General features: G+C 39.3%; 1 protein-coding gene across 1 annotated transcript in view; it reads right to left on the bottom strand.

Annotated features, from left to right (window-relative positions):
• Positions 1-15,084, bottom strand: part of LOC139738568 (krev interaction trapped protein 1-like) — a 54,499-nt gene that overhangs the window by 23,067 nt on the left and 16,348 nt on the right. Inside the window, exon 3 of the mRNA XM_071649188.1 lies at positions 10,021-10,154. Coding sequence (XP_071505289.1) covers positions 10,021-10,154 — 134 coding nt within the window. The remainder of the gene's footprint in view (positions 1-10,020; positions 10,155-15,084) is intronic.

Below are 15,084 nucleotides of genomic sequence, written 5' to 3' on the forward strand. Positions count from 1 at the left end.
TGAATTACAAGCTTTATTTCACCATAAAATTTTAAATGAAATACTCGAATTGATTTAGAATAGTTTAGGAAAGAATTCAATATTATAAACATGTATTTCTAGTTCCTTCGTAATGCGCAAATCGAAATGAAATGAAACTTAGGCCCTCTTAAAAACCGAATATTTTTCTATAATGCGCACATTTCCGCATGTTAGTTTTGTAGCTTTTAATCTGGGATATTTTGATCTTTCAAATAAAGTATTCCGCTAAAGCGTGTTCCAGCGTGCTTTTAAACTATTTGCTGTTTAACTTGTCAGTTTTACACTGCATTTTGATTCGCTGCTCCAATTCAAGGTACACAAATTCATTGTTGCCATCACATTGAAAGAGCGAATTGCAGTAGGGGCAAGTATTTCTAGATGTGAGAGTGCTAGTCCCGATTATTGATGCTCTCTTTTGTCAAATCACATGCGCATGACTTCAAAGGAGAGCAGTAGTTGTCTCTCCTTCTCTAGCACCTACCTGATTAAACTCTCCCTCTAGCAAAAATCCTATACACCTAGAGTTCTCACTCAATATCTCCAGAGAGGAAGAGCAATTGAATACATTATACTGCAAATATCAATTTGAATATCACTGTTTCACTGTACTTCATTTAGTTTCCAAACATCATCCTCCGTTTAATCTGTTCTTTAATACAAAATGCATTTATTTCAATAGTACCCTGAAGTTTTTTTAATGGTACACAATAAAGTTTTGAAATGGCTGAGGTATCCAAAAACAAGGTAAAACAAAGTGGTCCTCATAAAAGGTGGGACCCACCTTGTAATATTAGGACCTCATTGTTTCTGGCTATCTCAGCCATTTCAAAACCAATTTTCCTCATTATTATAAACTTCTGAGTTCCTCTTAGCTTTACATGCTCTTTTATTTTTCATATGAGGTTTCTCATTATCTGACAAAAGGATTGAATGACTGAAGCCCTGCCTCAACCAGAACCACTTCATCCCTTTAAACTACAATATATTGTACAAACAACATGTGTATGTGGAGTTGATCGATCAAAGAAAAAGGTGTGGAGGAAAAAAAAAAGTTGATTAATTCTTCCTCTAGCGTGTTTCTATAAAAGCTTTACTGCTGGATTCTATTTTGACAAGGGATATCTACTACAAAGTGTAATTAGGGGTACAGTGGAGAGCAACCAATGAATAAAATAATGTAGAAATAAAGGAAAGGGCTGAGCTGTGTACACAAGCACTGAAATCAACAAGCTGTTGGATGAGGAAGACGCAACTTTCGCAACAATGACGAGGAGCCGCAAGCGAGAAATTTAGCCCTTCCTCGACGAGAAATACAAACCGCCAATTAAACGGCGGTTTAATTCCAGAATGCATGTGTTCGGCGACGATAGACGGGATTCGGAGGGGATTCGCGGGGCAGGAAAAAACAGTGCAATGTCATTCTGGAGAGTGCCGGCTCTAATTAGGGGAGCGAAACGAGCCGCTCGCGAGCGCGGATCACATTTGAGCGAGTTGTAAGTGACAGTTTCCCTATCTGTCAACGTTCTTCTCATCGCCTGTCAGGTTTCTAATGTGAGGCGATATCTTGAAGGTCAATGCACAGGTAAAGAAAGACAAAGAATAAAACAAAACAAGCAACAAGTTCTGGAAGTCAAAGAACACTTTTGTACCAGGCCACGATGCTTGTTTGCATTTTTATTTTCTTAACCTAAAGGAAACATGATAATCAACATCATAATGTCAACTATATGCCTCTGCTCTCTACAGTAATATAGCCTGCTGATGTTGTGTGGGAGCACCAGCTACAAGTACAAGAAGAAGGAGGTTTTCTATCTCTTAAAAGCATCACATTCTATTTCAGACCATGATCCTAATCTAATGATGTTATTTGTTGCTTTTTGTTCTGGCATGTGCTCTCATCTAGTTTCAAAATAGGTCACTACCAATTTGGAAAGCAATCCTATACTTGGGACTTTACTTTTAAACTCATCTGAAAAGCAAACGTTAGCATAATCATTTTCCTTCCAACGCCTGCTTTCTTTAGTTCAAATCTGTTATCAAGCATACTTAAAGGGATGGTACCATTTTGATTGAGATGGGGGATTCAGATTTAAGTTCTTGCAAGATAATTAGAAACCACTTATGAAATATGAAAGAGCATACAATTCTAAGAGGGATTTAAAGTTTATTTGATGAATATCACTTTTGAAATGGCTGAGATATCCAAAAAAAAAAAATGAAGGTCAGTACTAAAAACAATCTTTAAATGGGTCTTCACTTTTGAACTCAACTAAACAAAAAAAATCAACATTATAATCATTTTCTTTTCACTGGCTGTTTTCTTTAGTTCAAATCTGTATCACAAACTGTAGATTTAGTTGAAAGAATATAAAACCTTGTACATGCTTTAGAATTTTATCTTAAATTGTGACCCATGACTATCCAGTAACAATCTCAAGAATGTTATATATGTGACCCGCTACAACAAAATGATCCTAAAGTCGGGCGAGGTCATGTATTTGAAAATTGCATGGCATAATTTCCTAATCTTTCTGCTTTAAATTGATATATAACACATCTTATAAAGATAATCGGCTGCGGAGATATCGATGTTTAAAAGAGAGAATGTCGAGACGTCTGGGAAATCACTGTTTTGAGAAAAGCACCCTGAAAGTTTTCCTTGCGACGCAATCGCGATCAAGGGACACGCAAGTCAGTTTTCACCTCTGGACAATAGAAGGCAAGCCCTAGCAACTCCCGAAATGCTCATTTAAGCACAGCGTCGGCGGTCTCCTCACCGACCAATCAGTGACCAGGATGCCAGGAGAAGCGGCTGGGCATAGCGCACCCCGCCTGCACGTACCAGTACCAGTCGACTGGGCAGTGTGTGAGCTTCACGCTTCGGTTAGCGGCAAGCAGCAAACTGACCAATGAGATCAATCTGATCGTTGTTAGGGGTGGAGCCTATCTGTGGCGCTCAATCCAAATTTTGGAAGCAGTTTCTGCTTCGTTGAAACGCCAAAAAACATGGCCCAGAAAAACGCTATTTTTTGGTCTTTCCTTTCACCATTTTGCTTCAAAATTTCGACAGATGATAGAAGATATGTCAGACTACAATAATATGTCAAAATCAGTTTTGACCAATTTTGATGCTCTGACTTCAAACTCGATTTTCACGGCTTCGACCGTGCGCGACTTTAGGACCCTTTTGTTGTAGCGGGTCACATATTTTGAAATGCTCTGCTGTATATTCATGATATGCTTTGCTGTATGTTCATGATATGCTTTATACTTATTTGAAGTTTGTCTGGTTTATCTTGAATTATGCCTAAGAAAAGGAATGTAAATCTCTGTATTTTTATATCAACAAGGGTACTAAAACCTGTAATTATCACCCAAGTGGATTGGAGTACTATGTATTAAACAAACAGCATGTTATCAAGATTTCAATGTCCTCACTATACTGTAACTCAGTGTGTGTTTTTGTGTGTGAATATGCACACATACAGAGGCAGAAAGAGAGAGAGAGAGTAGAATTGCCCATAATTGCCCATGATCCAGATGATGCTTTAATACTGAGGAATTTGGATGAGCACAAAAAAAAAATAGAAAAGTTGACCATTTTGTTGTTGTTATTGTTGTTGTTGCTGCTGCTGCTGAAAAGAAAAAGTTAACCATGCTTCACAGAAGCATGCACTTGAACATGGCCAGCCTTTTGGGTTCCAACTCTATACCCAACCTTGTGGTTCTTATCACATCTTTATTCAGAGATAGCTTCCAAACCATACACCTAAATGTGCTTAGACTACAAAAAACAAGGGCATGATATCACATGAAATAATCTCCCACAGCTAATTATACAAGATTTTTTTTTTCTTTGCCAGAAATGGACTATTCTTGCCCTTGACTTCTATAAATGTGTTTTTTCTTTTCCTTACTTATCTTCGCCTTCCCCTCCCCTCCCCGGCACTCAGAGTAAAGCCTCGCTGACACGCGAGTCACAAATACACCGGGTAAACGTCGTCTCACCACCGGTTTAACTTGCACCGGCGGGCCCTATTGGAAGCGATCAATTAGTGGCTAATCGCATGATTTACTTTGACATCCAGCGCTCCCTAATGATGCGGCAAACTTTGGTTACGTTGTACAACATCAGATTTAGAGCACAGCTGGGACCCATCCAAGTTCACCTGGCCTGCTATAAACCGCGCGAGAACGTGTGATACATTGGAGGGATTAAATGTGTATCTTGTACAACATACCGGCACGAAACATTGGTTGTACAAGTTGTAGTACATGTACCTGTTTCATCTGAGTGACGATCTTGAGACATAAATGGCCATTATTTCCATAGGGGTTCATTAAGGGGCGCTTTGGACTAAAATTATGACAGGGTTTGACTCTTTGTTGGGTGTTACATGTAATGCAGGGTAAGACACAACTGACCAGCCATGTTGCATTTGCAGTAATGTGCAGCCTAGTGATATTTTCTATTGAACAACAAACTAGAAATAGCATACATATGAGCTCATACTCACTTCATACAATGTACATACATGTATATATATGTATTCAATAACTTTGAAATAACCCTTAATCATAATAATGATGAAAATGATGACAAAAATGAAAGTAACAGAGAAAAATAAGTCATGATTGAGTAGCAGTATTTAATGGTAATTTTGTGATGTTTATAAAGAAAAAATGCAGATGATATTACTAATGATGCTACAATCATCAAATGTATCACCATTTTAAGGTTCTCAAGCATTGAACAGTGGTGATGAAGGTACAAATTGAAGTATACACCAAAGCTTTTTTTCTTTTTCTTTTTTCACAAGCGAGCTTTCGTTGGATTTGGTAATCAGGCAAATAATCTGTTGTCAAATTGAAAAAAATGGGTGTGTGCCAATTATTCTACCCTCTATATGACAGCTCCGATAATGACATAATCCCCGTCCTGAAGTTCTACGAAGAATCTGTAGTTTCACATCACACATTTACCCCCCGCCAACTTATGATTGAGCCTAATGCTCCATGAGCTAAAGGCATCAACACTTCATATACCGCTATTTCCTTCTTTTTCACACCCAACAGATATCACATGAAATAGAGTAAGGAGTTGACAAACTTGCTTCATCAACACTCCATCATCGAGCAAATAATTTTAAAACAGCAAAGCCTGGCAAATTGAAATCAATTCTCTACAGTCTAAAAAAAAAAAAAAAAAAATCAAACTTTAAAAAGTACAAGGGTTATTTAAACGGTGATAGGTGTGTGAATGCAACATTGTCACTCCTTCATAGTAAACATGTACATGTAAAAGTACCCATCCAAAGAATTTGACCCCATCACATGACTATAGTGCCCTCTTCAAGCTAAATACATTTCCTGTTTTTGTGCAGTTGATTTTTTTAAAAGCCTACACAGCTCACAGCATTATGTACATTCAAATGTTGGCAACCCCTACAAATCCTTCTGTGCACTTATGATATTATTACAAAATCTGAGTATTAAAAATTATTGGTAATAGTAACATTTTCTAGTTATTGATCAACACTGATAAAAAAAAATACTGATAAGAGGGCTAGAAATGTTGATAATAAATGAAAAAAGATAGGATACAACAAGCTGAAAGTAGACCTGGGGGGCATTTCATGAAGGAATTTGTCGGATAAAATATCTGACAAGTCAATTATATCTGACAAGTTTTGAGAAATTCTTTAGTCTGATTGGCTGATTTCTCTGAACTTGTCGGATATAATTGACTTGTCGGACATTTTATCCGACAAGTTCCTTCATGAAACGCCCCCCTGATGTGCATGCACGCAAATTGGCTTGTTAATTGACAAATTTATTTTTATAGTTTTTGCGGATATTTTCTTTTTTCAATGAGGAAATTTTACTGCTTTATGATCAACTATAAATACGGGATACATTTCTCTGCTTGGAACCTCATTCGCAAGCATTAGCGTTAAAACAGTGTATGTCCTGAAGACAAGCATCGTACAAACGTTCTAGTTGTCAGCGATGCCCTTTAGGAGCACTTGAAGTGCTGATAAATATTTCTATTACACCATTGCCATGGCATACTGACAAAAATTTTGCAATAGGAGATCAACGGTTAAATCCGTGTATTCCCTCTTTGCCAAGACGGACGTCACAAACAGACGTTTCTCTCTCTCTATGACCTAAGGGAAATGAACGCTGGACTCTTGTTTGCCCCAAACCACCAGAAGTCCAGTGGCGGCAGGGCACACTCGTCCCCCTACACTCATCCCATCGCGGGCCATGAAGTGCCGCCTGGGTGTGATGGGCTATATTAGATTAAAGGGATATCGCCCAGGCTCAGCCGCACTAGAGCCGCTCTCGCACATCTGTCCTCACAAATACGGTTCACGTCGCAATCTTGGTCAGATGTCTGTTGTTGTTTGTTGCTTGCCCCTTTGCTCTTTTTCGTCATCTTCCTCGTGAACAACAATCTGACTTTAATACCTCACAGTCCCCAGATCTGACCTACAATCCTGTTTGCACTTTTGTCAAGTCTTAGACGAGAAGAGCGCTGATTACGAATATCCTTTACGAGGCTGTTTTATGTCTGCACAACAGCATACAGCTAATCTATTGCCATGCATTATCGCTGTCGTAAATTTGACTCTTGCAGAAAGGCTAGAACTCTTTGATATTTGTGAGGACCCACCCAAAAAGTGCTATGCCACCGTCTGGTAGCGGAAGGCTGTCTTCACAGTCACACCCACATAAAAACCCGCACACAGGCATTGGCGGCAGCGCAGCGACTTGCTTATTTGAAATCATGTGCCAGAAATAGGACGCTCCTGGTGTCACGCTGGGGTCAAATTTGGGTGTTCACTTCCTGCTGGTTCCCTTTTGTAGTATGATCAGTCGGATTAAGATTTGCAAAGTCTGAACAACATCCAACATGTGCAGATTTCACCAACTGATGAACAAGACTGGTTGCATTTGGAAGCTTCTTTATCAAATTTTGTTTAAACATTCTAGACTGTGCAGATGAACTAAACTCAGACCACTGAAGCATACCTGTCTTCATATTGGCATACTCTCCATAACAGAACTTTGATATGTTCATGCATATTATAAATGGACAAAAATTTCTTCCGAATCTGTGTTACAAACACACACACAAAAAAGGCAGATTCTACATACAACTTTTTAAATGAAGCACATGAGTTGAAAGTAGTAACAAAAAATTCTTAGAGAAGTCCACTACAGGTCTTTTAAAGCTCAGGTTATCCAGTATCTTTACAATACTTTGACTAGTCTCTTTTAATACATGATAGACATTTTACCAATACCACAAAAAAAAATAACCACGTATCAAGAGACCTTGCATCTACTTTTTCTTTTGTGTGATCCAATATCCCATGTTAATATCCTTCATTGACTCTTTCTCCTAGTCACCTAGGATGAGCCACAAGAGATCGATAGTCAATCATTCACATACTTTTCCAGAGTGCGAGCGGGATGGATCGCTTTCCATTCCTTCGCTTCCTCTCCGTACTTCTGGGTTCCTGGCCGGACAGCGGGGCTTCTCGTGGACGAGGGGCACGCGCGTCCCGAGAAAGCTGTCAGAATGACAACATCACTCAGCACGGCCGCCCGCCGAGAGTCCGCGGCGAGAGCAAGACTTGGCCCCACCAAACTCCTTCCTGTCACCTCCCAGTTACGCCCACTGCTACCGATAGAGTCCCTCAACAGACGTACCTCCGCCGCAAATAAACAAGTATTCCGTTAACTCGGGGACTCGGACACATTTTTATCACTGCGCACGGGGGCATCGTAAAAAGCGACCACAGAAAGGGGGGATACCTTTGATATTAAACAACCCTTTGTCTTTCTGGAGCACTATTCGTGACACATACGGAGGAAAAAGAAATGAGGGAATTCACCAATAAAACACATTTACCATGGCCCGAAGGCAACAAGATTCATCAGCCTCGCCCTGGAAAGAAAAGAAGGTGTGTATAAAGCTGCCAAATGCCTCACTGTTCATCAAACGTGACATCTTTATTGGCGATCTAGGCAATAAAGGACCCAGATTATTTGCTTGACAGCACAATTGCTACAGTAATTGACATAGCTTAAAATTGTATGATGCACGTTGAAACTTAGTCATTTGCCATCGAAAATGAAAAAAAAAAGTTAAATGAAAATATAAAATACAAGATCACAGAGGAAAAATAAATAAGAAAAGGAATTTGGAAAATATATTGCCTAGTAGCAGAAACTATAATCACACCTACTGCAAAATCATTTAATCTGAATAAAACTGTTTCCAAAAAGTAAACAAAAAAAACCTGTTGATATTTCTTTGAGGATGGTTTAGATATACAAAATGTAAGTTGAAAACGAATAGCTTAAAAATTGATAAACTACCATACACAGAAAAATAAGTATTTGAAAATGGTTTTAAAAGATGTTGTGTGTTTTCATTGTGCATACAGAACACACATTCCATTATTGTCTTTGTATGTTGAACACGGGCACACACACACACACACACACTAAACTCCATAATCATCACAGTTCAACGAACTGCTTATCATAGTTGAACAACCAATTACTATGATGACTGATACTCAATTTTCTTTCTCTCCTTTTTTTTTTTTTTTTTTTTTTTTTTTTTTGCTGCTGTCATTGTTATGATTTGACGAGTTCTTAAATGTTTCCATCTTCCAGGTCCAAGGGAAGGAAATGATCTTAATTGGAAGGTTAGGATAGGTGAAAATTATGGATTTCGCATCAAATGTTGTTGTCTTTGAGATGTTGGTGTATGATGCCGGATTAGGAGGGGGAGGGGAACGCGACCATTCTCCCTCAGGATATTTCGTCAATCGAAATCCTGACTAATTCGGAGTAATTTCCTCCTGCGGCCGCGGGTAATTGTTACTCGGAGACTTGCGGCAGGCAGCAAGGAATACCTCGGTGTGCTGTAAAACGAGCCGATTTCTGGTCGCGGGGACTTCTCGCGGGTAAAGACTTGCATTAGATGCTCGAGCTGTAACTTAAATCAAGCAGAAAATGTGAAGAATCAGCTTGGATTTGCAGCTAGTGTCATCAACTAACAATGACATCCTGGTTTGTTTGTTGCTGTTTTTTTTCTCCAGTTTTCTTTCCTTTTCTTTTCATTTTGGGGGAGGGGGAGCACATTCATCTTTTCTGGAAGGCAATGTCATTATCTAGGCCACAATAGATGCCTCAGTGCTGAAAGGTCCACATGTTATCCTCAATACTAAAGATGCATGGTTTTTCAAAATATAACAGCAGTGCAAATCCCATCTACTTTCACCACTACATTTTCTGTTTTGTTTTGCCATTCCATAGGGACCATGTACAATGGCAAAAACAGAGATATAGTTTGCAAAAAGAAAAGAAAAAAATGAGCTTTTTGATCCGATGTTTACATCAGTAGAAACTCCTGTAGAAAAAGAAAAAAAAAAATCCTTGGGGTTTGCTCTGATACCAGGTTTGGTATTAAGTAGTGCGCAACCACAGCATGTCTCTGCTCTGTGGTCAACATCAATAACAACACCCATGTATCCTTCTTCCTTGTGTGTGCCAAGGTGGGAAGGGTGACTAGACCAGAGAATTTTCATCTGTAAGAGTCCACCCCCCCCCCCCCCAACCAATAAAAGGACAAATACATTGTACGTGAGCAGAACTGTACACAAATTATAATCATACTTTGGAAATGGCCCCTTGAGAACCAGAGGCACTCAATCTTGAAGTCCCTGGTTCAAGTCCCTTGACAGCAGAGTGGCAGTAACTTTAATAGGTGACAAATTTTAAAGCATCATTGCCATGTTCTTATAAAGACGGATCTTAAAAGAACTATTGGTCCTGTGGTTGCTTGCTTTACAAATATTCACAACTGTCTTGCCCAGTGGCCACGGAAGTTGAATCCAAACTCATGCCAAGTTCTCCTTTTGATATGGAAGGGTCTTTTATATTTAAAAAGAAAAAAAAAGTGGAAGGACTTACTTGTCTGGTGGTGTGTGTATGTTACTCCTGGTGTCTTCGTTCTGCGATGCTTTTATCTTGTTGTAGTCCGGCACGCCCCTCCCAAAAAAGAGGTTGATGACCGCCTTGTCCACACTTATGAATTCGTTGATTTTCTGTAGAGAAATATAGGGAGAGAGAGAGAGATATTTTTTTTTTCAAAAGTGAGAATTGGAATCACTTAAGAGAGGATGGCATCTCTACAGAGCTTGCATGCTTTTCTGTTGACATCATACCTTGAGACAAGTGAATAGTGACTTCTCGGTGGTATATGTGTTTGTTGAAGCAAGGCAACTATGTGTTTGCAAGAATGCCTTCTGCAAAAAGCCATACATTGTACCCACATATGGGAATTTGAGGCTCTATATCATTAAAGCCGAGTATGATACAAACATTTGATTCTTCACAATCTTAATAGCCACATTCACTTTCAATGCACACACACAAATATAGATCTGTATGAACATACATATAAAAGTAGTGTACAATAGATTTAGATTATATAAACATAGAGAAAAAAGCGATAGCGATATATTGAAGAATTGCTTCTCACATCATATGTAATCATTCCATTCCATTCTATTCATCTATTTGGCAAAATATAAACCAATTCAGTCATAAGAGAGAAGCAAAGTATAACATTAAAGGCCAGGACTCTTAAAAAGCAATATTCTTGTCACAAATGTACACACTAGTAGTTATGTACATGTATGATGTACTGTATGCATGGTTGTTTTAATGTGTATGTACACAGGTTGACCAGATTAATGGAGAACATTCTATGTGGTATAGATTATATAGTACATACAGGCTGACCAGATAAGTGGAGAATTTTCTAGGTGGTATACAATGTAGCTATACAGTACATGCATGTAGCAGGAAATACATTATAGCTCACTCAATCTAGAATGATTTCACCCATTCCAGAAAGTTCTGGGAAGTGCTTACATGTTTGGCTGAGTGAGGCACTGTCCCTGTAGCCCAATGTGATTGGTAGTTATTCTTGGTAATGATGTTTTGTACATAGTTAGGCAGTGAGTCATCCAGGTTTCCTGGAACTCGGACTGGCTAGTAGGTTGGAGAGAGTTATAGAATGTGCTAGAAGGGGGTGAATGGATAGTATATAAGCCAGAGAAATTCTGCAGTAGGCAGAGTACCCAACACCTCTGCTCTGAGAGTTACGTCACTTCTGGCTCTGAAGTGACTTGTTATAGTCAGTCCTGTGTTACCTGCTGACCTGTTATGTTTGTGGAGATACTTGGCTTGGGAGACATTTTTTGCCTGCAGAGAATTAATGTGCCTTCATTGGACTCCATATTTTAATGTCAATGGACATTGCTACGGCAAAGCTGTGATGGGCTGGATTCATAGCTGGACAATATATTCTAAATACCAATTCCTGGAAGAAACTTCTATTCTTTATGTGAATTCATAGAATTTCCGAGACAGATATAAAAGAGAGGGAGAGAGAAGGGGGAAAAAAAAGGAAAATGAGAGGAATGAGAGCCAAGTGAAAGTCTGCCTCCCCCGCAAAATGTCATGCACCAGTTTTTCAATGGATTGTAAAAATATGTGAAGATGTTTTTATCATTCAATTCTTCCCTTTCTCTATTTCCCAGTGAAGGGAATTTATCTGTCAGTAATTCTCACTCACAAGGAATGGCCAGGATGTACGTATACCAAGGAAGGTTACCGCCCATGTTTTACTTTCACCCAAGTGATTTTAGAGCATTGGTGTTTTTCCTCATTCTTCTCAGCGCTTGACAACAACAAAAAAGGGCGGTGTCTCGCCGAACAATTCAGTTCTTAAAATAGCAACCACACACAAGTCTACCGGTATCTGTTTTGTGACTTCCTAATAAGTGGGTGCTTTCTATAATTAGTAGCAGTCTTTTACGCCGGTGAAAAGGGCATGATTGTAAAGTCTGGAGAGTAACGGGTATGCACCAAATAACCAACAGACAACAAAAGATGGGTATCAATTGATCAAGATCTTTCTGATCAACCTGGAGCGCTCGTGTTATGCCGCGATAAAGCAGGCTCACCCTCCGCTCAGCGTGACTGAATATTAAATGAGTAAACTTGGCCTCTGTGACATGCAGCCCATCGCGAGTCGTGTGCCCATAATCATGACAGCGTCACATGTTTGTCCACGACTTGACGTTACCTAGAACAGACTCCCAAATTATCTGTGCGCATCCATGAGGAGCTTTTTACCGCAATCCATCTAACTCTCTCAGACCCCTTGGCAACGCATTTGCGTACACCATCTACAGCATTTTAAGCTGGTGGTCCTCAGTAGGTTAAAACGCTCCCGTGCCTGGGACGCAAGAGAGTCTGTGAGACAAGACTAGCATGAACACACTCAGAGCAGATGTCAATATGGACATGCCCCTTCATCAAATACAAAGCATTGTTGCAAAAAGTCTTCTCTTGTTTGCTTTGAAAAGCTTCCTCACTATACAAAAGTGTGAGAGTTTGCACAAGACCTGGTGCCCAGATCTTCGTCCCACGATTCCTCAACCCTCACCCACAGGTTCACTTGATTACAATCAAAGTGTCATCAAACAGATCTGCACTATAAATCATTACTTTGAAAAAACAATGATTGTCACACTTCTTGGTTTTATGAATCCAGAATGTAGGGTGTCTAACCCAGTGGAGTGGTCCCACCTTACAGTTACATCTCACTAGACCCCATGGAAGACCAGCTATTGCAGCTGAATATAAAATACACTAGGCTAACCAGCCATCTTCTCAGATGGAAATGAAACAAATGAACTAACACACAAACAAATGCAAGACTTGGATGCAGTTCGATTTGACATGCAATAAAATCTGACGCCATGGTTCTACTTGTGAATGAGATGCTCAGAGATCATGGATGGGGGATGGGAAGCAATGTACCTAAATGCACCTTCAATAGTTCATGCCTGTCTATACATCATTTAAATCTAATGATAGGTAGTTTCACTACAATGACTGAAATTCTGCCGTCCACACAGTGGTGAACCCGACACAATGCATGCAAACTTGGCAGAGAAATTCTCAGGTCCACAAGGGACGACCTGCTCATATTCGCTCATGACAGAACCAATTTGGATCCTCATATATCTCCAAAGACACAGTCACACCTGATTAACGGTCCAGCCGCTGACTCACAAGCCATTTCATCTGTTACCTTGCTACGACCAGCAGAAAGCAATATGCCTAAAAGAATGTACTAGTTTTTTGGGGGTTTTTTCTAACTGTTCATAAGAACAACACGGCATTACATAACATGTTTTCTCCCACCCACCCAAATTTTAATTTGAGGGAGGACCCCATGACTTTTCATACTGCTTGCCCTACAGGAAGATTTAGCTGCCCCTGGCAAGCTGGCTAGTTGGTTTGCATTGTGTTCCATCAATGAGATAAAAGTGCTGTTCATACACAAATCATGCTAGTGCTACTATAGGCCTTCACCTTCCATGACACACTGGAGGATATCCACGCAAAGGTAAAAATATGCTCATAACAACTGCATGCCATACCCAGCTATGATGGTTCGACATAAACTATGTACAAGGTACTTTACAATGAGCAGTATGTCTGACGATTCAACAGAGCCATAGTAAAATTAATTTCATTCACTAGGGTTTGCTATTTCTGGTTCTGATCTTCTTTAACGAGTTGCACAACAAATTTGATTATTTAAAAAATTCTGATTAATTCTGTAAATTCTAATTTTCTGTCAAGGCAGTGTCTTCAATAAGTCATGCCTCATGGACCTATTCAACAGCACAGTATACTGTGTATATAACCAAGAATATAATTTTGCAATTATGTTTTGGGGTTATGTTTTTTATGCTGGCCATCTGCAAGAACAAATAAATCAAAGCTTTGCAATAAAAGCTACATCACAGATTGCAGTTTTCTCTACAACTTTGCTGTACTGCATTTCAAGCGTTAATTCTTAGAAGTTACTGGGCTATGAAAAAAATAAAAAAAATTATTTTTCAAAGCCGAAAGTGCTCATGAGTTGCTGTTTCAGAATAATGTGGCACACAGGCGGTTTACACTGTGAGACAGAAAGAGTCAAATTAACATAATTAATTAAGTATAATGGATTTTAATAGAAGTATCAACTTGTACAGTCAAGTCATTCATGATTTCAAGATTAGTCCTACTATGCTTTACTATTGTACTTGAACTGTTTAATCTTTTTATTTTACCCTATTTAAATGAAAAGAAAAGAAAAGGACATTCACACAGGCAGAAACATGGTTTGTTTGTTTTGCTGCTTCGCTGTCGCCTGGGGACAGCACATGAGAGGCACATTAAAAAGCAGTTACCGATACAGCCTTAAACGTTTCTGACAGGAGCAGTCTTTCCAGCAAGTTCAGGGGAAAAAGGGGGCGAGTACAGCATACATCTTGCTGGATGCAGTCTACTCCAGCTGTAAATAATATTGGGTTAGATTGGCTAGGATCTAACAACCGCTAACAACCACCTGCCATTCATCAAAACTGTAGTTAAAAGCTGTTTCACTTCCATACAGGGAGTGAAAAAGAATTCCCCCCAAAATGCACAGAGACACAACTCAAGTACTATTCACAATCAATGGCAAAGGAGACGCAGTAATTTGGTTTTCCTCCATTTCCAGAATTGCCCGAAAGATCACCATGTGGATGCGTTTACACCGATACGGTTGATAACTCCAGGATGCACGTGATAACAATCCGCTCCTCTTTGGCTTAACTGAGTTTCAAGTCCTCAAAGTTCAGCTTCAAAAAGGTGAACCCTTTTCTAGACTGTGCTTAGTTCATGGACCAAAGTTGTATTATATACAAGTCCATGATTCTACCTCCAACAGCAATTTTCAAGTTTATACCAAAACCATCCTGTTCATGAAAATAATAGCCACAGAGATGAAGCTTTCATAATCTGCAAGACAAGACACCAGTATAATCATCAAATGCATATTAAGTGGACCCTCCTGTAAACAGCAAAGATTAAAATATATGGCAAAATTTGGAAGTGAGATCACTTCACCACAAATATGGT

This window comes from Diadema antillarum, unplaced genomic scaffold, assembly GCF_040938485.1.
Source record: "Diadema antillarum isolate AM-2024a unplaced genomic scaffold, OU_Dant_1.0 seq00000754_RagTag, whole genome shotgun sequence".
Lineage (NCBI taxonomy): Eukaryota > Metazoa > Echinodermata > Echinoidea > Diadematoida > Diadematidae > Diadema > Diadema antillarum.